General features: G+C 36.5%; 1 protein-coding gene across 4 annotated transcripts in view; it reads right to left on the bottom strand.

The window, feature by feature from the left end:
- LOC124236129 (lipase member K) overlaps nt 1-26,913 on the bottom strand; it is a 48,839-nt gene extending 21,926 nt beyond the window's left edge. For 3 of the 4 annotated variants that reach the window (XM_046654845.1, XM_046654847.1, XM_046654849.1), the window contains exons 1-6: nt 26,809-26,913; nt 9,543-9,658; nt 7,357-7,474; nt 4,196-4,394; nt 2,830-2,939; nt 1,044-1,180 (exon numbers count right to left, since the gene is read on the bottom strand). In XM_046654845.1, coding sequence (XP_046510801.1) covers nt 1,044-1,180; nt 2,830-2,939; nt 4,196-4,394; nt 7,357-7,474; nt 9,543-9,647 — 669 coding nt within the window. In that variant the 5' untranslated portion in view covers nt 9,648-9,658; nt 26,809-26,913. Of the gene's footprint in view, nt 1-1,043; nt 1,181-2,829; nt 2,940-4,195; nt 4,395-7,356; nt 7,475-9,542; nt 9,659-26,719; nt 26,778-26,808 lie in introns of those variants that run through there. The other variant, XM_046654846.1, reaches the window with a different exon arrangement.
- Between the last annotated feature and the right edge of the window lie 377 nt (nt 26,914-27,290).

The following is a 27,290-nucleotide window of genomic DNA, read 5'->3' as shown; positions in this document are numbered from 1 at the left end:
TTCTGTGGTACAAGAGGCCCAAGTACTAAGAGGGAAATGTGAGGATTTTTCATGTTGTTCTGATAGCTTTCCTGCTACTGTCTTTCTGGGTTCTGTAGGTATGAAATTGAATTGCCATGTGCTAATTTCCTTATCTCTCACCAGCCAGAATCCCTGGCTTTTATAAAAATTGTTTCACTTTCATATGCTTTCTCTGAAATCACTGAACAGTATGATCACCTTAGTCAGCCGTGGGAGAAGCCCATATTAATATGCACCAAGAAAACACACCAACCCACATAGACCAATTCTCCTTGACTGAGTTAATGATCAGCTTAGTTAGCTGTCAGCTAGAAGAAAGAATCTGAGGTCTAGGATATGCCTAGGTTTTGAGGACTTGATAGACCAGGAGCAATTGAGCAAAGTTGGACTTTTAGTAATGGGGGAAAGTGTGTTCTATGAAAATCAGGACAACAATAACGGTAACTGACACTTATTAAAGGTGTACACTGTGCAAGACCTGCCTCTAGGGGATTTACATGTATGAACTCACTTAATCCTCACAGCAGCCTTATGAATAGGGACTATTTAATCCCCACTTTATAGATGAAGAAAATGATTCCGAGAATACTTAAGGTCTTGACTTAATTCACTCATCTAGCTAGGATTCAAACCCATGCCATGGGCACCATGCTGTGATCTCAACTATTACATTATAGTGCCCCTGAAAAGCTAGGGGGCCTCAGAGAAAAATTTAACTTACTAGATTAAACAAATCAATCAATCAAATTAGCTCTTGCTTTATCTTTGATTGAAGAATGACATAGTAGAGAAGCCTCTAGATATGGGTGAAGACAATAGAGTAGAATGACATCAGAGTGAGCTCTCTGAACCCTGTTGGTAAAATTGTACATTATCAGTAAACGCACATGGCTCCCTTGAGCATCTGTTATATTTTTATAAGTTTGTAAAATGTCATTTGCCTCAGATTCTCTTCTCTTGAAATGAGTGGAAATAGAACTAGTTTTAGTTATTGCAGATTTAAAATTGAAGAAGTCACATACCTTGACTGCCTTTCTGGAAAGAGTTGCTAATTTTTTCATAGGACTTTGGGTATATTTCACTGTGATGACTGGAGCCAATGCAAAAAATATCTTAATTTTCTTAGCCAGCTCTGGATTTGTAGAGAATGCTATGAAAGCTGAAAGGGAAGAAGGTACTAGTTCATAGATTTAAAACAACCCTTAATTCATTTTAAATTATAATAAAAGTAGTTATATTAAAAACAAAAAAACTCAGCATGAGTACCATTCTCAGGGAAAGATTTTCTAAATTTTTCAAGGATGGAATCAGCTAATTCAGAATAAAGTAAGTTTCCTGTCACCGAAGAGTACAAGTCTACCTATAGAGAATGTTACAGAAAAGGTTCAAAACCCATTGTGGGACATATCTGGGTAAACTCCAAGGGCCATTCTAACTTGACCATAGTCTTTGGTATCAGACAAAACTGGGCTATAATCTTGGCTTTCCATTCACTGGCTGTGCAAAAACTTGGGAATGTTACCACCCCTACATGAGTTCAGTTTTCTCAATCTGTAAATTTGGAAAATAGAATCTATGTAGGATGATTCTTTTGAAGGTTAAGTTATATACACATCTTCCTTGAGTTACAACAAGGTTACAACCCAATACACCCACCGTAAGTTGAAAATATTCTAAGTCAAAAATGCATTTAATACACCTAACCTACTGAACATCATAGCTTAGCCTAGCCTATGTTACACATGCTCAGAGCATTAGCCTACAGTTGGGCAAAATCATCCAACACAAAGCCTATTTTATAATAAAGTGTCGGATATCTCATGTAATTTACTGAATACTGTATTGAAAGTGAAAAACGGAATAGTTGTATGCGTGCAGAATCATTGTAGGTGTATCAATTGTTCACCCTCCTGATCATGTGGCTGACTGGGAGCTGTAGCTCACTGCCACTGCCAAGCATCATGAGAGAGTATCATACTGCATATCACTAGCTGAGGAAAAGATCAAAATTCAAAATTCAAAGTATGGGTTCTGCTGAATGTATATCGCTTTCACACCGTGGTAAAGTTGAAAAATTGTAAGTTGAACCATTGTAAGTCAAAGACTGTCTGTGTATATAGTTCTTAAGGTGTTATTTGGTGTTATCACAATTGGAAAGGATTTTTAAATTCAGACATTTGTAAAATATGGATGATAACGCTCTCAAATGTTTGTATTTTCCACTGAGAGAATGCATGTATGATGCATACTATAGTACAGGCATATAGAGACTTACACCAGAAATCTGATTAGAATTAAGACACAGAAAAGAGACTGGTGGAAATGCTATTGATATTGTGGAAGTGTCTAGCTGAATGGAGAGCAGTGCAGGGAGTGAAGTGCTCCATGGCACTGCCAACATGGCCCCATCCACATCTAGCCTACTCCAGCACCTACTGGGAACTAAACGTCACACTGACGGTGGCATATAATCACTGAGGTTTGTAATTCTCTGCTTTCTTTTTGGTGTCCTTAACTAGACTGTGAGCCTTTTAAGGGAAAGATGCATACTATATTTATCTCTGATTCTTTAGCATCTAACCAGGTGTCTGACACAAATGACTAAATAAATAATTATCTCTCCTTCAGGCTTATCCATCAGTCTCCAAATTCAGACCTGGGGAAAAAGTCCCTCTTGTCATCCTCACTTAATTTCCCAACTCAAGTTCCTAAGCTAGAGACTTCACAGAGGGAAGAAATCCTGACCCTTTTCATGAATATGCAAGAAAATCTGCTGACTCTCTCAGATCACACTTGCCCCAAACACACCAATGGTGGTGCCTTGAGAGTGGCCCACATAGTAGAGTTGCTCCTGTCCAGTTTTCTCTACAATAAAATTGATTGTGGCTGGAAGGTCATATTTAGCCATCTCATCCAAACTGCCAAAGAAAAACAACAAAATTGGAGAAAACATCTCATTGTTAGACTTGCAATATTTAAACATATTCATTGCAGATATAAATACTTAGATTTTGTTAAATATAAGACTAGAATAAATATATGATATTATGCATCTGTGCAACATTCGAGGATGTCACCTTGGTTGCAAGAGTAACATTGTTAACAAACTGGAATCAGAAAAATCTGACTTGCAAAAGCCTGTAGAGGTTTTTCACCTAATTCTGTACCAAATTCCCTTGAAAAGAAAAATCACTTGGACCACTTATTTAAAATACAAATAAAACAAACAGATTTGCAGACCTCCGCCCAGACAGACTGAATCAGAATTTCCAGGGAAGGGGCCTGGTAATGTGCATCTTTAGCAGTCACCTCAGGTGCTTCTTTCCTGTGTGTAGTTGGGAAGATACTCACCTAGGGAATCATCATGTTATTTGCAATAGTGCAATGACACAACTGCACTGGGATGTGGAATTAAGAAATGCCAAATGGCTTCCAGGAATGAGGCCAAGGAACAAATGGTATTACTGACCTTCAAGGCACAGTTCTTAGCTCTGGTACAAGTGCAGGGATCTGTCCCTGTGACCAATCTGGCCTGACTTCTAGAGCAGACAGTGTCCCCAAGGGCTGCTGCTGGCAACTCTACTCATTAGTCATCCTTTGTATTCAGACTTTCTCCTTACTTCCCCAGGACCTCACTCCAGGAAAGTGTTCAGCACCTCCAGCCTATGGAGGGCAGAGTTCCTTCATTACTCAGTGAATAAACATCTGAGTGTCATCTATGCACCAGGACTAGGCTCAATGCTGGTTTATTACGAATGTCTTGTTCTCAGGTTTTCAAGCAGAACCTTGTTTCTGGTTCCATTTCTTGATCAGTTTCATTTTTCCTCTATAGTAAGGGTACTATATAAATTTCCTTTAGAATCCATATTGACAAAGTGACAGTCCTGGAATTAACCTTTCTAAAGTTGACTTTTGTATTTTGATTTTATTTTTGCATATATATTTTGCATATATACACACAGATACCAGCAAGTGGAATTTTTAAAAGAAATAACAATGCGACAATAAGGGCATCTTTTGAGCTTATGAAGAAAGCCCGGATAGAAGAAAAATGTTTATTTCTGTCTTGTGGATTCCATTGGATGCATTTGGACAGAAAGGGAAAAATTAAAGGGTGTTCATCCACATAAATAAGCAAAGCACACACTTTATTCATTAGTAGGTATCTCCTTACCTGAAGGCCCAGAATTCTGGTGATTTGGGTGAAAATTTCAAGTGTTTTCTGGACCAAGTATTTCCCCGGCTGTTCCCCATCCACACATCATAACCGTTATCTGCCAGGAGGAAAGCTAAGCTGTTGTTCGGCAGGTTGGAAATCCAGTTACTAGCAGATGCAATTAAGCCGTGTTGCAAATACACAACAGGCTTTGGAGCTGCAAAACACAGGCAAGAATTTTGTGTCTGGCTTTCCTTAGTGTATACAAGAAAATTCTCTTTCCTGACTTCCTGTGGTATAGAAGAGAGCTTAAGAGATGAAATTTGGAACCAGGCAAACCTGGGTTCTAGTCCCTTCTGAACTACTTACTTGGGCAAGTTGTTTATCTTCCATATGTCCTGTTCATCTCTTTGTAAAATTTGGATTATATATAATGTGTTGTTCTGTAGGTGCTGCAGTCAGATTTGCTGGTTCAAAATCTATTCTGCTATGTACTAACCCCTTTGTGCCTAATTTAACTTATGTGTACAATAGGGAATATTAACAAATGCTATCTTATAGTCTAGTGGTAAGAATTAAATTAGAATTAAAATACATAAAAGACTGTCCATAATAAATATTGCTCTATTATTACTGTTCATATTAATAACATTTTATTTCTCAAGAATCATCTCATTATAAAACTACGCTTTTCTCAAAATAATAATGAAAACAATAAAAACGTCATTTGTTGAATGTTTACTGAATGCCAGGCACTATGCTACATTTTACACACACTACTTCATTTAATTTGCATGGTCAGAAAGCAAAATGGGAGGTTTTAAGGGAAATGTTCTACAGTGTAAAATTGTTAATTTGATATAAAAATCCTATTTGTAATGTAGACTTGGAACAATTTGACTAAGAAAGAGAAAAAAAAGAAGAAAGTAGGAAAATGGTGTTGAAAACACAGAGGAGAGAGAGAAATGACCAGGGCTTTCCTGTCTTTTATAAGTGGTTTGTGATGCTGTGTGGGCACCTGAGGGCTGTCCCTCAGGTCACTTTTGTGGCTAGATCAGCTTCCTGAGATTGGGTGGGCTGGACCTCACTCTTAGAGAGCCTTCAGCCATCTGGAATCAAGCAACTAAAAGTCTATATCCATTTATGTACCTTTTGAGAAAATTTTGGCTGAATTACTGCCAAAGCCCCTCTCTTATCTGAGCCCTCAGGCAGCTTATCATTGTGGAGACAGCTTTCATCTCACGTATTTTGGCAACTACCTGGCAGAAATGATAAGATAAAAGTTTGAGGAAACAAAGTTCTCAAGAGTATTTAAAAGGAAGAGAGTTCTTTTGGAGAAAGTTGATTCTGATGAAGATCAAGGCTGCCCCAAGGAGAAAAGCCCAAGGCGTCCTACCCTACATACTGACCTATATCATCTCCCTCTGTGAAGCATATCCGATCTGATTCTTATCTAAAGTGTTAGGACCGCCCAATAACCAGACCCGACCTACACTGATACCATTTTAGTGACTTTTTAAACATAATCTCTCCTTTGTCTTGTAAAGAGATAACTCACATACCTATGCCTCAGCCTATGTTCGCAGCTCTTCCTACCCATACGTCCTGTCCCCATGCCTCCAGCTCTTACTGCCCATGGGTCCTGTCCCCATTCTACTCCATGCTATTTTCTGAATAAAAGAGCACTACTGCCAGACCTTGAGAGTCCAAGAAATCTTTCCTTTGAAAGATCTTTCCTTTGAAATCTTTCCTTTCCTCGGCTCCATGAGCCTGCATTAGTGCTATAAAAGCAAAATCACTGTTTCATCTCCCTCTCTTTTTAAAATTCTAGATTTCCTCTTTAAGCAGTTAACATTTCTGGTATTGAGAAGTTTTGTTATACAACATTCCGAAGAATAAAAAGAGCTAAGAAATGAGACAAAAAAGCAAACAATTCTTGCCAAGTGGATGTGTAATCATAGGACCAGGAACAGAATTTGTTATCCCAAAATATACCTCTTTGGTATAAGAATTATTTTAAGCCAATTATTTTTAGGAAACAGAAGACACGGGGAAAAGCTCTGAAAACCTAGTAGAAGTTACCCATTTCTAAGGGAAATGTCCATTTATAAGAAAAGCCTCCATTTGTAAGGGTGCCTTCATCTCTGTGCCAGGAAGGAGAGGATGACTAAATTTCTGGAAACTTATCAAAAGAGAAGGCAATGACTTAAATCTGCACAACAACTTTACCCTGTTTACTGTGCTGACCTCATCTTAACAACAGAATGTTAAAGCTACTTTTCAAGGGTAGTGAACCAGCCAGGAGTCTGCCCAGAAGAGAACATTTTGATCTGCCAATCAAAACTCATCCTGCGGGTGCTTCTGAAGCCTGATCCCTTAAACCTTACCCCATAACCCCGTTCAGGGAGACAGAGTTGAGAGCCTGTCCTTCTGTCTCCTTACCAGTTGATTGTGTGATAAACTTTCTTTCCTCAAAGACTGCTGTAGCACGGTCTCGGCTTCGGTGTACATGAGGGGAGAGTTCCCTTGCAGGGTAACAGATCCCTCTAAAGATATCAAGCTGTATTGTAGGGAGCTAGAAATGGATCTTTACTTAAGTTTAAGTATAGAATTAATAAGGTCAGATTTACTTAAAAAAATAAAATACCACTGACTTGAGTGGAGAATTAATTATAGGTGAAATAACTGAAAATTATTGTAGTAGCTGAAACAAAAGATGATGATGATGTCCAAGCCTGGACTTGAGCAATAGTGAAGCTGAGAACTTTTCAGATGAGAGAGAAATTTAGAAGGCAAAATTGATAGATTTTGGTAATTGGCTGGATATAGGAAGTGAGGGAGAAGAAAGTATCAAAAACGACTCCTATGTTTCTGGTTTTTAAGCCTGGAAAGTGGTATCTCTAGAGTAAGGCCAAGTTTTCTTTTGTTTCCTTGTTTGTTTGGAAGGAGGACAAAGTGATTGAGAGAAGAAAAGACTAAATAGTATATATGAAAATGCTTTAAAAACTCCAAGTGTTATACACATGCAATGGAGTAGTAGAGGTGGAGGTGATGAGTTTCCTCCTCTCAGGGAAGAGATTAGGATCTATTTCGGAAAAAAAGCTGCCCTACGGTGATCATCAGCACATGTGGGGAGCTCTGCGTTAGTCTTTTTCCTTTCATTACAAAATAAATCCTACCTGTTCTCCTTGGATATCCTCTTCCATGAGGAATCCTATAAATTCCGAGGACATAATCATCTTTTGTCACAACATCATATTCCTCACAAGGATAACCCCAGTAGGAAATAATCTGGCTCTGAAAGTAGGAAAAGAAAATATATGCCTTCATGATGTTATCTCTTGATTTTTATACATACATTGCAATACAGTACTTGATGTTACAATTTCCTGTTCATCTATGTGCTGTGAAAGAATACAGCAGGAAAATTGGGATAATTTGAGGTGGGTTTTAGAAGGAGGATGCAAGCAGAGGCATGGCTAAGGCAAAGTGGGGTGACCATACATTGTGGTTTGCTTGGCTTGGTATTATTAATGCACTCTAGTTCACTCTCAGAATGTTTGACAAAACATTATATGGTCATCTAATAAGGGAAATCCCAGGGGATTTTGCAGTACCCTGTGGCTAGTAATAAGTGAGCTGTTACCAACTTTAGACCTGACTAGAGAGGAAAGGAAGTGGTTACCAGACCCAGAATGAGAAAAACAAGTAGACAGAGCCACCTTGAGAGGAACTGTGACCTTTAGCAGAAGGAGACAGCCTGCCTGCATAAGGTGACCTCATGGAGGGAGCTAGGGCAGTAAATCATCTGATCTCACTCTCCTGCCTCCCTCAGGTCTCCTGCTCAAGATTTCCATTAACTGAACTGAACTGAAAATGGAAGGTCAAGGGGGCCTGTTGATACAGTTCTCACAGGTCAGCCTGTTGGGCAGAGAGAAAGGTGTAAAGACTAGAGAGTGGATCTAGAGGGGTAAACAGAAGATACCCCATCCACAGATACACAAGGAAGAGAGGAACTAGTGTTTATTGATCATCTTCTGCATGGAGCACGGTTTATATCCTCTGTTTTATTAATCCTTAAAATAGGCCTTTGAGATACAATTGTACCCATTTTACAGTTGACAAAACTAAATTTCAGGAAGATTAACAATCTGTCCCAGATTGTACACTAGGAAGAGATAGAGACAAAATTTAAGCCAAAGCATGTTTAGCTCCAAAGCATATGCCCTTGCCTTGGGATTATGCATCTGTCCATGCCAGGCACACAAGATGTGTCTGCATACTATGGGGCTATATAAAACAGTGGTTGTGAGTCCACACCCTAGAGACAACTGTAGGTCTTCAATTCCAACTCTTCCTCTTATTAACTACGTAACTTTGGATAAGTTACTTAATCCTTCTCTGCCTCATTCCCCTCCACTGTAAAATAAAGATGATAATAGTATCTCTTCACAGATTTACTGTGAGAATTATACTTAAAGTATCTAGGACAGTGCCTGGCTCAAAGGAAGTACTCTATAAATGTTTATTGTTCTTATTATCATTATAGAATAATTAAAAGCCAGAAAGCACCAAGACCGGGAAGGAAGAAAATGTGTGTGAATATGGGAGGAGGAGGAAAATGTGGATTTGAGGACATACATTCATGGACTGTGAGTTCAACAGTGTGGTAGATGGTTAGGGGTACTTACAGGACACTTTGGAGAGAGGAACAAGAAGAGACACTAAGCAAAAAACTTTGACAGTCACACTCTTAATGTTCTAATACAAACTTGGGTATGGGTGAAGACATCAATGGTACACAACATATATGGGAATATCGAGTATCCCATTGGAATGAAGCCCATGGTGGACATTTGTTGTTTGTTTTTGGTTTTGTTTTGTTTTTTTCTTTGCTTAGCACTATTCCGTTCCACTCTATTCCATTCCATTCTATTCCATTCCTCTTCTGGTATGAATTCCTGCATGTCAAAACACTTTTGGTTATAAGCAACTGAAACCAGTTCTGACTTACTAAACTAAAAAGGTACACTGATATAAGGTCAAAGAAACTGCTCTAGAAAAAGCCTCAGGAAGAACTCAGGGATACTCCATAGAGATCATCAGTATGAACTCACGAAACTTCTCTTCAGGAAACCACCATCAGATGGCAGCTCAGACTATCAGGAGAGTGAATATTACTGCCCCAACTTGGGTCAGGGCTTTCAACTCTTAGAGTAGCTAGCCATGTCAAGGAACAGAGGAAGTAGCACAGACCTAGTCAATTTAGAATTTTTGAAAATTACACAGGCACACCAATTATAATGAAAATGGTGTTAAATTAACAATCCCTTATCTTAATTTTTTTCCTTAATGAATGACTTACAATATTCATATTAGCTTCAGGATTTGTGATGCTTCCTTTCCTGTGACAACCAAATATAGATCCAAGGAGAAGCATCCAGCTTGCTGCTGCTAAAAGCTGCCACATTTGGGGTCTGCCTGGAAAAGGAAATATTAATATATTTGTCATCAAAGAAAACTCTAAAAGTGAAATTTTGTGTAATCTTATAACACTACCACGGGAGGGAGTAGAAACATGCCTCTAGGTTGTGCTTGAATAAGTAATATACTTAATTATTCAAGACATCCCATGAAAAATCTGAAATGGTGACTTGTTAGTAAGAAAAGAAAGAAAGGAAGAAAAAAAGAAGGAAGGAAGGGAAGAGGAAAGAAAGGAAGAAAGCAATATCAATTAAATCTCCAATAGATAATCTATGGGCCCGTGGCAGAGTGGTTAAGTTTGTGGGCTCCACTTCAGCAGCCCAAGATTTCGCCAGTTTGGATCCTGGGCGCAGACCTAGGACCATTCATCAAGCCATGCTGAGGCGGCGTCCCACATAGCAGAACTAAAGGACCTACAACTAGAATATACAAGTATGCACTGGGGGGCTTTGAAAAGAAGAAAAAAAAATAGGAAGACTGGAAACATATGTTGGCTCAGGGCCAACCTTTAAAAACAAAGAAAAGAAAAATAATATATATGTATCATGCATGAAATTATTCTTTATTGTACATCATAATATAGTGAAATTTCCCAAAATAAGAGATTGTTTAATTATAGGTGGAGTAAATTATAGGTGAGGAAGAATGGAATTATTCAGCCACCAAGTGTTATGTTTATGTGATATGTGAAATTCCTATAATATAATATTAAGGGAAAACAATATAAATTGTGCATATATTTTGAGCTCAGTGGTAAACATTATAAAGAGAAAAAAAGACTAAGCACCAAATTTTAATTATGGTTATATCTACTTGGTGAATATTTGGGTGACTATTATCTCATTTTTAAAGGATTTTCCATATTTTTAAAATTTTCTATATTTAGTATTACTTGATCATAAGAAAGAAGCTACTTTTTGAACAGAAAATTGTGAAAATTATTGGGAAAAAATGATGCATATGCCTCATTTGGATTTGAAATCATGTAAGTTTAAAAACAAACAACAAACATATGAATGACAACTACCAAAATGACAGAGGGAGACGTTTTGCAGGAGACCTCCCCTTTCTACCACTTTTACATAATGAAGATCTGCAAATTATGTTTAAAAACACGCTGTACCTGCTAATCTGTTCTGTTTTCTTTAGGTTGAGATAAAGACAAAATTTAAGCCAAAATAAGTGGAGCTGCAAAGCATATGCCCGTCCCACAGAGTCACGCATTTGCTTGCCAGGCCTGCAGACGTGTGTGTCTATTATGGGCTGTGTAAAGCAGAGACATCACTTCTCTCCTCTCTGTGTTTTCAACACCACTTCTCCCACTTCCTTCTTTTTCTTTTCTCTTTCTTAGTCAAATTGTTGCATTTCTACATGGTAAATATTCTAGATTAATATTATATCAAATTAATATATAGAAGAGATGTGTCACCCTGCAGGAAATGGAAGGATTTTTCAGAAGAAGACTTCACTATTCAGTTATAGATAATTCCTTGAATTCCTCTTTTGGATTTGTCAAAGTCATAGTCTCTGCTGATTATATGTATTAATATACTATAATTAATATGATTAATAATATCTGAATTATGTAGTAAATATGTAATTTTATATTAAATTTATACATAACTACTATTGATTAGTATAAAGCTTAATTCTGGTGAATAACTATGGTAGTGATAATAATAACACCACTGACAGCAATAATTATTGTTACAGTGACAACCACGCATTGAGCACTTATGTGCCAAATAATGTGGCAGACACACATTATCACATTTTATTCTCAAAACAATCCCCTGAGATAAGAAATATTATCCTCATTTTATTTCAGATGAAACTCGATCTTAAAGAGGTCAAATCATTTGCTTGAGATCAAACAGACAGTGATGGAGCCAGAATCTGAATTCAGGTTGCCTGACTTTCAAGGAAATGCTCCTAAGCACTATGCTCTTAACCACTCAGTCCATTCAGAACAGACTTACCAAGGCCCTCTGGCTTCTGGGTGCCTGATTAGTGTTACACATATCCCATAGATGGCAGGCATCATAATCACCATAGAAAGCCATGAAGACTTTTAGAACCCAACCCAGCAAAACTGAAGAAGGAGTGTGATCAGGGATCTGCATTTTAAACCATCATTCCCGGTAGCTGATATGCATTCCAGATTTTGAAAAACAGCTGGACTCACCGGATTCCTTGAGAAACCGTTTCATTCTCATTTCTGTCTGAGACCTAGCATGGAAGTTCCTATAAATGTTTGTCAAATAAATAGATGCGTGAAAGAGAGAATGAGTACATCATTTAATCTTAAAGACTGCCACTGTCACTCGCTATTTTGTATTGATGGGGTTCAGGGCAGGCTGCCCCAAGATGCGCCACTCTTGTATGTGGACTATTTTGAGCTGAAGACAATAAAGACAATATTGAAGACAATAAAGGCTCAGACTCAGCAAGAACATTCAACCTTTCTCCTCTAACTGCCTAAAAGAAATTTAAAATAAAGACCTGTCCCCAGGACGGGCCATCACCACAGATAAATTTGGGTTCTGGTAGACTGGGAGGATCCTTGCTAAGCCCACTCCTATCAAAGTTCTATTTACCAAACATTTGCATTTCCATTTCCATGTAGGTTGCCTTCCTCCCCTTTGAAGACCCAAATCACTACCCCAAACGTCCTCCTTGTCTGTAGCTGAAGATACCGAAACAGGGAGCCTTGAGAGTTGGTGGAGTAGCTCAGTTTGCCTGAGCCTCTCCCATGTATACATGTTATAAAGCTTTGTTTAATTTTTTTCTGTTATTCTGTCTCATGTGAATTTAATTTGTTTTCTGGCCAGAAGGACCCAGAGCAGGTAGAGGAAATGTCTTTCTTCCCTACAGTATCATATCTTTCTTGCCTGGTTTCATTTCATCCTGCTTCATTGGTCCTCTCTGGCAGTAAGCTTGGAAAGTTGATTATGTCCTTAACTCAGCACTGGGAAGGTAGTAGGGCAATTTTTAAAAATTAATCTTTTCTCTGAGGCATTTACAATGTATATGTTCTGGTTTCTGCTAAGTGATTGGCATTTGACTCCTCTGAGTTGCGATCACTGGGAAGTGAACCTTGGGACCCTGTGTTAGAGCAGATCCAGTTATCTTCTGAAATGGGCAAGCTGGAGAGCCTGTGGGGCTTGTAATGGTGCAGGGAGGAGGGCTAGATGGCTAGCACTGTGTGCTGTTCATAGGAAAAGCTGGAGTCTAGTCCCAAGGATGGCACAAGAGTGTACTAGCCCTGACGAGTTGTGTTTTGTAGCCATGACATAGAGCCCATTCAGCAGCCTCTGTTTCATTCCTCTGTGTAATGGGTCTGGGTGTGGAGGGTGACACACCCAGACAAGAGGAGTCTCTGTGTTCCATTTTATAAGGAGTGGCAGGTCCTAACCAAACAGCCTTTCTTCAGGCACCTCTCACCAGGGCTGTGCCTACTTATGCTTTCCAGTGCTGTGTTTACTTGCTCTGCCCTATCTGGGGCTCACAATATTAACTATAATTGTTGAAGTCTGCCTGATTCAAGCACCTCTCCTTAATGATGCTCCAACTGTCCTCTTGTTTCTTTGACCTGTTTCTATGCTAGCTCCGTGGTGAATGTGTCCCACATTGACCTCCTGCTGGTTCACACTAATGCACATAAAGATGTTAGACTAAGAAGAGAGAAGACATTATAAATTCCAGGGGATTCTCAGTCTTTGAAAGTGAGACCTTTAGTTTCAAATACCAAGACTAAATCAATATAGATTTTATTTATTATAGATTTTTGTATATATAATCAGCATTTCACCCTGCTTTATTACAAAACATGGCTCCCATAAGGTGCTATTTGTAAAAAGAGCTCATGGGAAAATATGTTACAATATAAAAGTATATATATTTTTTAGACCATATATATAAAAGGGTTTATAAATGATTTGCTTCAAGAGTCGTAGACCATATTATATACATATATACAAATATAATAAGTACATATAAATGCTAAAGACATGACTTGCTTGCAAAGTCTTAACTTACAATATCATAATTAAGCTCAGTATACTACTGTAATCAAGACTCTGTTTAACTTTTGTTTAATCTACTTTTCTGAGTCTTATTTGCTCTTAGAACTTTAGTGTTTGAATAATACCAATTAAACATACCATGAATTAAATTTTTTAAGGAACACACTTGGGAAATGATGCTTTTTATATTTTTATTTATTTTTCTATTCACTGTACCAAAAAAAAAATCTGTGTAATGAAGGGAAGGCTAAAATGACAGAAGTAGCCAAAAAATGAGAACCTAATCTTAGAAGAGTTTTCTGCAGACAGATGCCTTCCATGACTGTGGTGAGAGCTGCTACAGACTTAACCAAATTTAGTTGTAAAAAGATAATACTAGGGAGCCATCCCTGTGGCTGAATGGTTAAGTCCACGCGCTCTGCTTCGGTGGCAAGAGGTTAGGCCAGTTTGAATCCTGGGCGCGGACATGGCACTGCTTGTCAGGCTGTGCTGAGGCAGTGTCCCACATGCCACAACTAGGAGGACTGACAAATAGAATATGCAACTATGTACTGTGGGGATTTGGGGAGAAAAAGCAGAAAAAAAAAGAAGATTGACAACAGTTGTTAGCTCAGGTGCCAATCTAAAGAAAACAATAATAATAATACCAGGAATGTGACCATTTGTAAGAATCTCTTCCATTGTTCAAAAATATCCTTTCTCTCAGGATTACTTTCTGTCTTTGCCCCTAGATACTCCAGCCAGGGAGAAATATGAGATTGTCAAAATAATATTGCTGCATTTTTCTGTTTCTTATTGGGCTTAAATATTTTAAATCAAATCCATGTGAATTGTATAGACAACTCTCATAAGTAATGCATTTTACACCGACGGGTACACTGATGATGAAATCAAGGATACTGTCAATAAAAATAATCCATAACCAATCTATAAATGAAAATTTCGGTGAATTTATTCTGAGCTAAAATGTGAGGACCATGGCCCAGGACCTTTTTTCCCAAAGGAAGAAAGGGCACCAAAGAAGTGGAGTGTACAGAGTGGTTATATACCCCTAAAGAAGAAAGAAGATGTTTCACATATGATTGAAATATCCCTTTTACAATAGTCAAGAAACTGCTTTGTCGGCACAGCAATTGATGGACACAGAAGGTAGGTCTGCTGTCTTGGTGGACACAGCAGGGCGGCAGGTCTGTTGTCTCGAGCTGTGTGGTCATAGGTGAGCACAGCAGTCAGTTTAAGGAAAGATGCTTATCCTTAAGGAAATGCCAGTGTAGGGGGGAAGTTGCACCTTTATTTTAAGGGCATTTGTTCTTGCCTTAGTAAATGTTTAAAGCAGATATACAATGCTTGCTCAACGGCCACGTCAGGCCCTTTTGGAAAAACAAAGGCAGGCTGAAGTAGGTTTACACCAAATGGCTTCCTCATATACTCCAATATATCCTATTGATTGCCATTTCTATTTGTCAATACCAATTTCTTGACAAAAGAATATCAGAAATAGTAGAGACCTTCCTTTCACTTTCTTATTGCCCCATCATAGTTACTATCCGGCTTATTAAGCAGACATTTAACCAGGGCTTATGTCGATACTTGGACAGGATTCTCAACGAATCCACACCCCAATTCTTAACTCTAATGTAGAAATGGAAGTGAGAATTGGCCAGAATATGCAGATACAAAGACCCCACAGGTAGTTCTCAGAAAGTTTTGGTTCTGAAAACATATAAAGGCCAATTTCTAGTTATGGCTCTCTGATGAATCTCAGTCTTCTCAATGGTGAGATAAAGGTAATGAAGAGTTCCTGAGCGATTTGCAAAAAATTTTGAATTGAAATTCTGGCTCCGTCCTTTAGAGGATATGGTGACCATGAGAATGCATCTCTCAGATCTCCAATTACAGGGAGCAGAACTGGGCATCAGCCACAGCTCCTGTGCTCTGAAATCTGCCACTGTGTCCCCACTGAAGCAATACATTGTAGGCACTCCATAAGTGCTATCTATCATTGTTATTATTATTAGCTGTGTGACTTTTGTTAGCCAACTTAAGCTCCCTGAAACTTAGTTTCACAATCTGTACCATGGGGATAATAACACTTACCTTGTGGGGTTAGCTTAAGGTGATAAATAATGATAAATTATAAATAAGATGATAAATAATGTCTATAAAACATCTAACAATGCTTAGTACTCCATTAATGGTAGCTCTTGTTATAAGATATCTTCTATAATTCAGTGATTGTTTCAGATGTATAGGTCTTGGCTGTCATACTAATCCATAAGCTTCTTAAAGGCAAGAACAACTTTTTATACTCTGCCTGTATTTACAGCTTGCATATGTTTCATGTCTCTAACCTTGTTTATGCCAGATATGGTACAATTCTTTGAACAGAGTGGTGAATAAATGACAGGTTGTTTTGCACCAATATCACTTCTCAGATAGAAACTGATAAGAGCAGTTAAGAATTTCTGTTTGCCTACAACACGTACCAAGAATTCTCATTTTTACTATATAAAGTATCTTACCTATAAATTTTATGCTATGAATTTAGCATCTATATGCTTAATCATCATAATTATTATTTTTTCACAGATCGAAAATGGCAGTTTAGGATTTGAATAACATCTATTTTACTCCATATTCTTTTCACTAAAACTTATTTTCTCTTATAAAACTATTCTACACTGAAATTTTCTCAAAGTATTAATAGATGTTAGGAAGTTTGGGCACAGTGTAACTCAGTAGAAGATCAGAGCAGAAGAGAAATTTTGTCTTAACAGATTTAACTATAAAATTCTTATCAGTACAAAATCGAAAATGAGATATGGCCTGGAAATAAGAAACCATCCTGTGTATGCAGGTTGCTTGGCAACCAAATAAAATGCACAAGACAAAGCTGGTGTGAACATGCACAATAAAATGTAAATAAAATGTGTGAAATTCTCACATCCCAAAAGAGATGTGACAATTGGGATGAAAGTCACATATATATATGTACATATATGCCAAGTACAATATTAGTAAGAGACATGAAATCATTTCTTTCCTGTCATCAGTGATGGCATACTCTTTTGTTTCATCTTTTATTGACTAAGGAGCTCAGAAGGATGAAAAAAGAAATGTAGGAAAAGAGTGAGTGGGAGGAAGAGAGCAATCATATCTTAGACAATTATTTGAATAAAAGCATAGAAGATCCAAATTTATAACGAATCAATGTTATTTATTGATTGTAACCAATAGGTACCACACACCTCTGTGGCATGGCATAGGCGAATGCAGCATCATAAGGATAAATATATAGTTCAATGGAATAGAATAATTAGTCAACAAATAGACACACAAATAGCCTATTGATTTTAGACAAGGCATCCAAAGTAATTCAATGACAAAGAGTCATATTTTCAAAAACAGTGCTAGAATCATGCATAGAAACAAAAACAATTTCAACCTCTAATTCACAAAAGATAAATCATTGGTCTAAATATAAAAGTTAAAATCATGAAAGTTTAGAAGAAAACAGAAAATTTTTGTGACCTTGGGGTACACAAAGATATCTTCAACACCAAAAACATAAAGGAAAAGAATGACAAATTGGATTTTATCAAAATTAAAATCTTGTACTGCTGAAAAGATATCATGAAAAAATTTAAAAGTCAAGCCAGAGACTTAGAGAAAATATTTGTAAAACAAGTATCTCATAAAGAAATGTTATCCAGAATATACAAGGATCTCTTACAGTTCAATAAGAAGTCAAATAGCCAGTAATAAAATGGACAAAAGCTTTGAACAAACACTTTACAAAAGAAGATAAACAAATGACTAATAAGCACATGAAAAGGTGCTCCATATCTTTAGTCATCAGGGAAATGCAAATTAAAGCTAGAATGAAATACCTCTTCACACTCACCATAAAAGCTAGAATTAAAAAGACCAATTGTTGGCAAGAAAGTTGAACAATTGAAATGCTCATGCATTGCTGGTGGAAGTGTAAAATGGTAAACACCAAATAAAACAATTAGGCTTCATCTCATAGAGTCTTATAGAGTTAAACATACAACATACAATGACCACATGATGAAAACATATGCCTACTAAAAGATTTGTAAACAAATATTCATAGCATCTTTATTCATAATAAGCTTCAATTGGATATAACCCAAATGCCCATCAATTATAGACTGGATAAGCAGATAGTGGCATATCCATCCAATGAAATACTATTCAGCAATAAAAAAGGAACAAATTACTGATACACATAACCACATGGATAAACCTCAAAAACGTTATTCTGAGCCAAAGAAAGAAGTCATACACAAGAGAGTATGTGTAGTATGATTATATTTATCTGAAATCTTAGACAAAATATACCAATATATAGTGATAGAAATCAGATTAAGGGTGAGTTGGGGCTAGGAATAGGGCAGTGACAAAGTGACATAAAGGAATGTTCTAGGATGATGAAAATGTTTAACATCAAGGTTGATCTTATGGTTGTTACATGGGTTTACTTATTTCTCAAAACTCTTGACTTGCATACTTATAATGGGTATTTACATTACAATACACAAGTTATATTTCAAAAAAGTTATTGAAAACAAAAGAAGAGGCAACTACAGTGGCCCAATATCCTTACCATGTTATTTCCATCTATTCCCTTTCTCGGACTTCAGAAGCCCTGGAGAATTGTTAAACATAATAGAATTTTCAGCTTTATCTTTCAGAGATTTTGATTATAAAGTAAAGTATAATACTCGTCAGGGAATGGAATTGGCCACCCCAAGTTATGTCTCTTTGGCATGAAGATTATTTTGAGCTGATTACTTTTAATAACTGCAGACACGAGAGAAACTCTGAAGAGTAGAAGTTATTCTTTGTTAAGATACATTTACATTTATAAAGGAAATCTCTATCTGTAAAGGTGTCTCCCTCTCTGTCCAGGAAGAAGGGGGGATGACCTTATCTCTAGAAACTCTTATCAATGCAGAAGGCAAGGACTTAAATCTGCATAATAATCTTATCCTTGTTTACTCTGCTTTTCTGGCAAACTACCATAACTGACTCTCCCCACCCCCAACATCCTCCTTTGTCTTTAGCCGGGGATGGTATTTAAGGTGAGAGCTTCTGCCATTTTGGAGAGTTACTTAGTTTTTCTGGGTCTCTCCAATGTATACATGTTATAAAGCCTTGTTTAATTTTCTCTCATGTGAATTTAATTCATAGACCAACCTGAAAGACCTAAAGTTGGTAGAGGAAATGTCTTCCTCCCTAACAGACTCAAGACCTGCATTTTTAAACAGTACCCCAGATAGTACTTGACATGAGTGGTGGATCATTCCTTGCATCATTTCATTTCGTTTAGTGACTATCAGCATGACTACATTTCATGGAATTTTCAATAATTTAATATAAAAAGTTACAAGCTGAAAATCTTATTCAAAAGAAGTTGGTTATCTTTTCAACTTCCTCATTCCTGGACCTCTGGGAAAAATTGGGATAAATTTTATTCAGGAGAAAGAGGCATTTCCGACCATTGTAGTGCACCATCTGGAAGGTTTTCTCTCTCTCTCTCTCTCTCTCTCTCTCTCTTTCTTCCTCCTGCTCTCTCTTCACTCCCTTCCTCTTCCTTTTTTTTCCTTTTCTTCCTCTCTCCCTTCCTCCTTCCTTCCCTCTGTAGCAGGAAGAATCACATGAGCATTTTGGTTTTAAAGGGCTTCTAAATAGGACTATTTTCTCTGAGGCAAATACACAGAATAGTAAGTGGAAACAGCACAGAAAAATCAGCATTAGATAACCACAAAGGCTGTAATTAGGCTGAACAGGTGCTGTGTGTTATTGAGAAGAGGAAAACAAACTCTGGCTCAAATGATTCACAGTGTGAAGCCTGGAAGAATAAAAACACACTGACTAGAATAATCAGGATATGACTGCTATAAAGAATATCTGAGGAAGTGGTAGTGTTTTATAATAAATATCTGTTCATCATTTATGAGAATGTAGGCCATTAACATAAGGTATATGGTACGGCCACAATATGGATTTGCTGAATAAATGTGAGATGGTAGGCAGGTAAATGAAACTTACTTGCTTTGTTACTGTGAGGGACTAGAATTGGCCACCCCAAGATATGTATCTTTGGCATGAGAATTATTTTGGACATGTTACTTTTAAAAACTTCAGACATGAGAGAAACTGAAAAGTAAAATTTACTTATGCTTTGTTAAGAGATATTTACATTTGTAAAGGAAATCTCCACCTGTAAAGGTGTCTCCCTCTCTGTACCAGGAAGAAGAGGGGATGACCTTATCTCTAGAAACTCTTGTCAATGCAGAAGGCAAGGACTTAAATCTGCATAATAATATTACTCTTGTTTACTGTGCTTTTCTGGTAATCTCCCATAACTGACTCTCCCCACCCCCAACATCCTCCTTTGCCTTTAGCTTAGGGTGATATTTAAGGTGAGAGCTTTAGCCATTTGGTGAGTTGCCCAGTTTGCCTGAGCCTCTCTCATGTATACACGTTATAAATCTTCGTTTAATTTTATCCTATTATTCTGTCTCATGTGAATTTAATTTGTTGTCCAGCCAGAAGGACCCAGAGTGGGTAGAGGAAATGTCTTCCTCTCCTACATTACCAACATTTATTGTTGTTGTCCTTGCTGGTTTTAACTCTTTTTAGCTAAAAATATTACTAAAATTTACTGTACATTTCTTACTTATTTAAAAAGTGGCAAAAAGTATGATTTTACCTGAAAGAGTTCAAGGTAATCATTACATTCACCAACAATTTTACTGAGCAGTAATACCTCAGTTGTTCTTGCAGAGTGCTATTGGAGTACTCTCCTTCCTGATAAATTGTTCTTAATCTTATGGGTGGATAATTTGGTCTCCAAGATTATTATAAAAATATGGAAATTAATCAAATGAGCAAACAAAAGATGATCAGTTTTGAAATGGGAGATATATTTGATGAAACTCAACACCTCTTCCTCACAAAAAATTCTCGGCAAAATAGAAATGGAAATAGAAATCCTCAATCAGTTGCAGGACTTGTATGAAAAATTCCCCAGTTATAATCAATGGTAAAATATTACTTTCACCTTAAGAGAGAGACTAGAGCAAGGATATCTGCTCTTATCACTTCTAGTCAACATGGTAGTGCAGGTGCTATTAAGTAAAATAAAGAAGAAAGAAAAAACAAACCAACACAAAACAAAAATGCATAAAGGTGGGAAAATAAGAGTGAAACTGAATTTATTTGCAGATAGTATGATGGTGCATTTAGAAAATCCTAAGTAATTTGCACATAAAATACTAGGTCTAATAAGTGAACTCAGAAAAGTATCAGGATACGAAGCTAGTATTTAAAAAAAACAATTGTTTACATTACGCTGATGAAAATGCTTAGACAACAATATTTTAAAAATATGAGTTAAATAGTATAAAAAAGAAAAACAATAAGAAATAAATTGCACAAAAGACCAGAAAGATTGTTACACTGAAAATGACAAAACATAAAGAAATCAAAATAAACGGAGAGATGTACCTTATTTAGACATAAAAGACTCAATATTGTCCAGCTATCACTTCTCAAATTGAAGCATGGGTTGATTACATTCCAGTGAAAATCTCAGCAGGCTTTTAAATAAAAACTGACAAGTGGATTTTAAAATTTATATAGAAATATAAAGACTATAATAGCCTAAACTATCTTGAAAAACAATAATAAAGTTTGAGAGCTTACATTACATGATTTTAAGGTTTATTATAAAGCTACTGTAATTAAGACAGTGTGGTACTAGCAAAAGGATTGAAAAAGACCCACGAGAAGAGTGAAGTACAGAAATAGACCAAATTTTATGTAATCTAGTAATTTTTGACATAGGCTCAAATGCAGTTCAATGAGAAAAGGAAAATCTTTTCAACAACCATTTCTGCTGGAAAAATTGGATATCAATTTTGAAAAGAAATAATCTTGATAATGTTTCCCAAACCAGAGACAAAAATATATTGAGATATATTACAAACCTAAAAGTGAAAACTAAATTATAAAGCTCTTAGAAGAAAACAGAAGATAATATCTTTAAAAATTTGGTATAGACAACTAATTTTAAATGAAAAACTATCATAAACAAGACTTTATTAAAATAAAAAACTTCTAGTCATCAAAAACACAAGAAAGAAAAAAGGCAATTCACAGACAAAATGAAAATATTTCAATAGATATCTGATAAAGTACTCATATCTAGGATATATCAAGAAACAAATAATAATAAGACATACAGTTAAATTAAAAATGGTCAAAATACTTAGACATATCACAAAAGAGGATACATGAAGGGCCAATAAACACATGAAAAGATGCTCAATATTGTTAGTCATCAGAAAAATGCAAATTAAAACCCTCATGAGCTACTACCGCATACCCACTAAACTGGCCAACATTAAAAAGACCAAAACCACCAAATGTTGGAGAGGATGAGGAGCAGGTGAATCTCCCATACATTGCTGGTGGGAGTTTATAATATTATGACTGTCAAAACCGGCAGTTTCTTACAACCCTGTGAGACTCCAATTCCACTTTTAGATAGTTTCTCAAAATAAAAGAAAATATAGATCTACATAAAGACTTGCTTGCAAGACTGTTTATTGAAGATTTACTTACAATAGCAAATTATTGGAAATAACCCAAATGTCCATCAAGAGTAGAATGGGTACACAATCATGTTATAGATGTGCAAAGGAACTCACTGACACATGCAACAACATAGACAAATCTCACAAACATTGTGCTGAGTCAACGAAACCAGACACAAAAGAATGCTTAACCTATAATTCCGTTTCTATGAAGATCAAGAAGAGGTAAAATGAATCTGTTGGCATAGAAATCACAATAGCGTTTGCCTGGTAATAGGGTTGACCGGAAAAGTAAAGAGGAAGCTTCTAGGGTGATGGTGGACTGTGTATCTTGACTGGGATGATTGTCAAGACTCATCAAATTATACACTTAAGATCTGTGCGGATTTACTGAATGATTATAACTCAATTAAAAAGAAACTGGAGACTATGTTGCAAAGCAGGTGTTCTCAGTGATTGCTAGGTCTAGCATAAATTAGTGCAAACTATTTGGTAAACAGTATTGCTATATTTACCAGGAGTTTTTTAAGACCATTTGTATCTTATGTCCTAGAAGTGCCACCCAGTAAATTTATACTAAAAGGATACACTCTCAATTTCAAGGTAGGGAGGATGTTTTTGTACAAAATCGCTTTCATGCTTGTTATTTGCAATAAATAACAATTAAAAACAGACTTTCAATTATAAAAGGATGCTTAAATAAACTATAATATGATAATTAAATATATTAGATAATTAATGAAATATTTTAGATAAACCCACTAAAACATTAAGGAAGATTACACAATAACATGAAGATACACTTGTTATGTCAAATTGGGAATAACTGTTTCAAGGAAGAATTGTATATCCCAGTAGTCTTCATATTAGGGTATGCAATGACTTTCCAAGAAATATACAGGCATATAGTTTGTAAAAAATCGTATGCTAGATCTTTGACTACCACATATACTCTTTCCTAAGACTAATATGACCTGAGAATTTCTAGCTTCAAGAAGGTTTTCCTTTTCTAACTCTATTTTACAAGGGAAAGGTCTCTCTCTTCTCCTGAATCTTACTATGGTGGATTGTCCTAGGCTGTAAAAATGTCTGAGGCTCCCAACAAAGAAACACTTGATAATATTGGTATTGGTACTAGGAAAGGTATTATTAATAAAGTAACAATCCTTTTCTAGGGGCAATCAACCTGTGCAAATTGGTTAGTTTCTAATTCTTTGCTTTCAAAAAATTGAACAAAGATCTACATGAGTAGTTAGGAGGTAGACCATTAAGAATAATTTTTGTGGATGCATCATTATGTGACTTGTGACCCAGAGCTTCAGAAAGAGTTCAAAATTGAATGACATTATGTAAACATGGTTTTTCAGCACTTGTATCTGTTGAACAAATGGAAAAAAACTGATGTTGAATTTTGTCTCGTATGTCAAAAATAATAATCATCCCTAGGTGTATGAATTAAAAGGCAAAATTCTATTCATGTCATTAAGAGATTCATTGCCAATAAAATTTGATTTTAATTCTTCATAATTGTTCATTAAACTTTTAATATATTTATGATCCTTTGACCAACTGTATAATAATGAAAAGTACAATACAAATCATTAAATTGAAGGAAATGCAACCTTATGGGCACAAGAAATGAAAACAATTTAAATTTCAATATAGTATCTCCACTTTTTAGTTGCAGAGAAGAATGAATTGATCAACAAAAGACTTTTTAGGCATGCAAATACATTATGTTTGGATATATTTTTATGGAAATATATAAAACACCTGTATAAAAAGTGAAATAGAAATATGAATCCAAGGAAAAAACAAAAGATATAAAATTTCAGTCCATTAAATGAGATTTTTTTTTTTCTCAATGAACGCTGTTAGGTATCAAATTGCTATTCTATTGGGTATATTTAAAAAATTGTGTAACAATTTCATTTTAAACTATCAATATTTACAACGTGCCTTAAAACACATCCCTTGCAACTATTTAAAATTATGATAAAATTTTTATATATCAGCCTAAAAATTTGTAAGTATTTATGGAGTTTTGCAAAATTTGTTTGGGACTATAGAAGCAAAAACGGTATTTAATCAACTTACAGATATAATTACAATTTTATTTTAAAAATATCTCAGACAAATAAACAAAAAAAGTATGATCTTCAAAAAGACTGGAAGGATTACCCCAAAATGGTAATGATTATATTTCAATACTAGGAGTAAAAATTTTCCCTCTTCTGCTAATTTACTTATTGCTTATATATTTTGTCAAAGATTTTATTAGTTTGAATTCCTCTTATAATAAAAATAAACTTGAGACATTTAGAACTAATTAGGTATAAATTTAAATTCAAAGATCTCTGAATAAAGGCCCTGGGAGTTTTCTTATGGGACAAAGTCCACAGGTTTTAGTATTTCCACCTTGTAATAACCATTTCAGCAGTTCCCGTACTTTTTTTTTTTTTTAAAGATTTTATTATTTCCTTTTTCTCCCCAAAGCCCCCCGGTACATAGTTGTATATTCTTCGCTGTGGGTTCTTCTAGTTGTGGCATGTGGGACGCTGCCTCAGCGTGGTCTGATGAGCAGTGCCATGTCCGCGCCCAGGATTCGAACCAACGAAACACTGGGCCGCCTGCAGCGGAGTGCGCGAACTTAACCACTCGACCACGGGGCCAGCCCCAGCAGTTCCCGTACTTTTATTTATTATGAGATTTTTGGCAGTGATACAAATGACAGGGTTTGCTAGAAGACCGTTGTCTGTCAATTAAAACATTTTGGTATCTGCCACAATTTCCCGTTTTACCTGACATGTTCAATCTAAAACCTACTGGGATGTTTACAGAAATTTAGATTTTGTCTTGTCCTTACCTCAGCATCCTTCACAAACTCTGATATTCTTATCTATTACCAAAGAATAGTGACTCACAAGGTTACACCACTGTTGGAAGCAAAGTTAATCAGAATCAAGACCTAACCTGGTTCTTTATCTGAATTCCTCCAGCCGGGAAAGAATTTAAAGAGACAGGAAGAGCAAGGAGACTGTTAACAAGTGAATGGAAGGAAGTTATTTGTTGCTGTCAGGGTCTTTGTCAAGTCATTCTCTACTCCTAGTGACCTTGTGTACAGCAGAGCAGAACTCTGTCCAGTGTTTTTGTGCCATCCTCTCTCCTTCTGGGGCTACATCAGGCAATGCTGATCTGGTATTCATAGGGTGTTCGTGGTCAATTTTTTTCAGAAGGGTTGTCCTAGTCTGTTTTAGTCTGGAAGCTCCTCTGAAACCTGTCCACTATGGGTGATCCTGCTTGCATTTGAAATACTGATGGAATAGCTTTCAGCATCACAGAAAATGCAGCTGCCACAGTGTGACAATTGACAGACAGGTGGTGAGAGCCCCGTATCTTGTATCTTAATGACTGGATCACCACCGTGCTTGCAAAGAAATCATTACACAATAGGATATGCAGGCCTACAAATTTCAGATTTGAGGATTAAGCACCCTTGTGCAAAAGGAGGAAGGACTAGTTAGCTTTGATAAGATCTTCAAATAGGATTGAGAGGCCAATAGCTCTGTGCTCCAAGCCAGGAGGCAGCAGAAGAGAAAAGAGTTTTAGGATGAATGGGGAATAAAATGCTCAAGAGAAAAGAAAAATATATAGTAAACATCTAAAAGGCACTAGATTTTCACACCTCTTCTACAATATTAAGAAAAAAGCTCTTGAACTCTGAAAGATTGTTGCTTCAAAATTTTAAAAATAAAATAAGATAGATAACAAAAGAGAAGCTGTGAGAGAAATAATGCAGGTCTGCAATTATGAGGTTGGAGGAGCCTGTTACTCTTAAATAAAATCACATTAAAATGAACCACCTTTTCACTCCTCACCCAGGAAGGATATTCATTACAACGCAGCAGAAAAGGAGAATGGCATGTTCTTCACAAAGTATTAGAAGGGTGTTCATAATTTCTGTAAGCAAGAATGTCACTTGGGATAGTAACTCCTGCCAGCCACTTTGCCTGCATTTTCCTGAAGATGACCATGCTTTCAGGAAAGAATATTCATGCTCAAGGCCATTGAAATGAGACAATAAAGGGCTTTTTGGAAATGCTAAGCCATTTTGAAAACATTATCCAAACTTCTAAGTGCACAACCCAAAAGAAAGTTCTCTTAAATCCATAAAAGTATCTGTCACTTGCCTTTCCCAGGCGTAGATTTATGATACCTTCTCTCCATGAGATACAAATATAGGATAGCGATGTCTGCTGTCTAAATGCTGCAGCTCTCTAAAGGGAAACCTCATCACAACATGCCTAGAAAACTCTGCATTATATCTTCTCCATCTGAAGTGGTCAAATTAAACTCGTTATTTCTTGCTTAACCTAATAGAATCAAAACATAATGCTCCTCACCAACATTAAAGTCCTGTACCTCCAAATATTTCCCACGTCTCACTGAAATACCAAGACCTGGGCTCTGAAAATAGATTAGTAGTCATTACCCAGTCTCTGTAGTCTCTAGAGGTCTGTCTTTCAGTCCCGGGAGCTTCAGATTGATTCCAGTTCCTTCCAGAGGCAGCTGTCAGTGGAACTCGCTCTGTTTGAAACAGCCCAGGATGTTGCAACCAGAAATTTCTCAACTGGAGGCAGATTAATCTTGATTTCAAGTATGACAGATGCTGCTCATGCAAACTTGTTGAGTGAGTTCTTAGCCAGTGACGAAAAAAAGAATGTTAATGGACTAAAATCCCCTGCTCCTGGCAAGCCAGTCCCCGAGTTTTGTGCCTCAAGTGTTAGATTAATTGGAAGCTTCTCAGCAGAACACATACTCTCTATTCAGAAAATAATTTTCACTCAAGGACGTATGCAATGACCGAGTCATACAAGCATCTCTATAAAATACCTAATCCTCCTGGTCATCCAACTACAACATCTATAATGCCATTTATTCCCAATTACTGCTTTTGACTGTCAAGTCAAGAGA

Source organism: Equus quagga, chromosome 2, assembly GCF_021613505.1.
Source record: "Equus quagga isolate Etosha38 chromosome 2, UCLA_HA_Equagga_1.0, whole genome shotgun sequence".
In the NCBI taxonomy this organism is placed as follows: Eukaryota; Metazoa; Chordata; class Mammalia; order Perissodactyla; family Equidae; genus Equus; species Equus quagga.
This window is presented reverse-complemented; position numbering and strand designations above follow the sequence as displayed.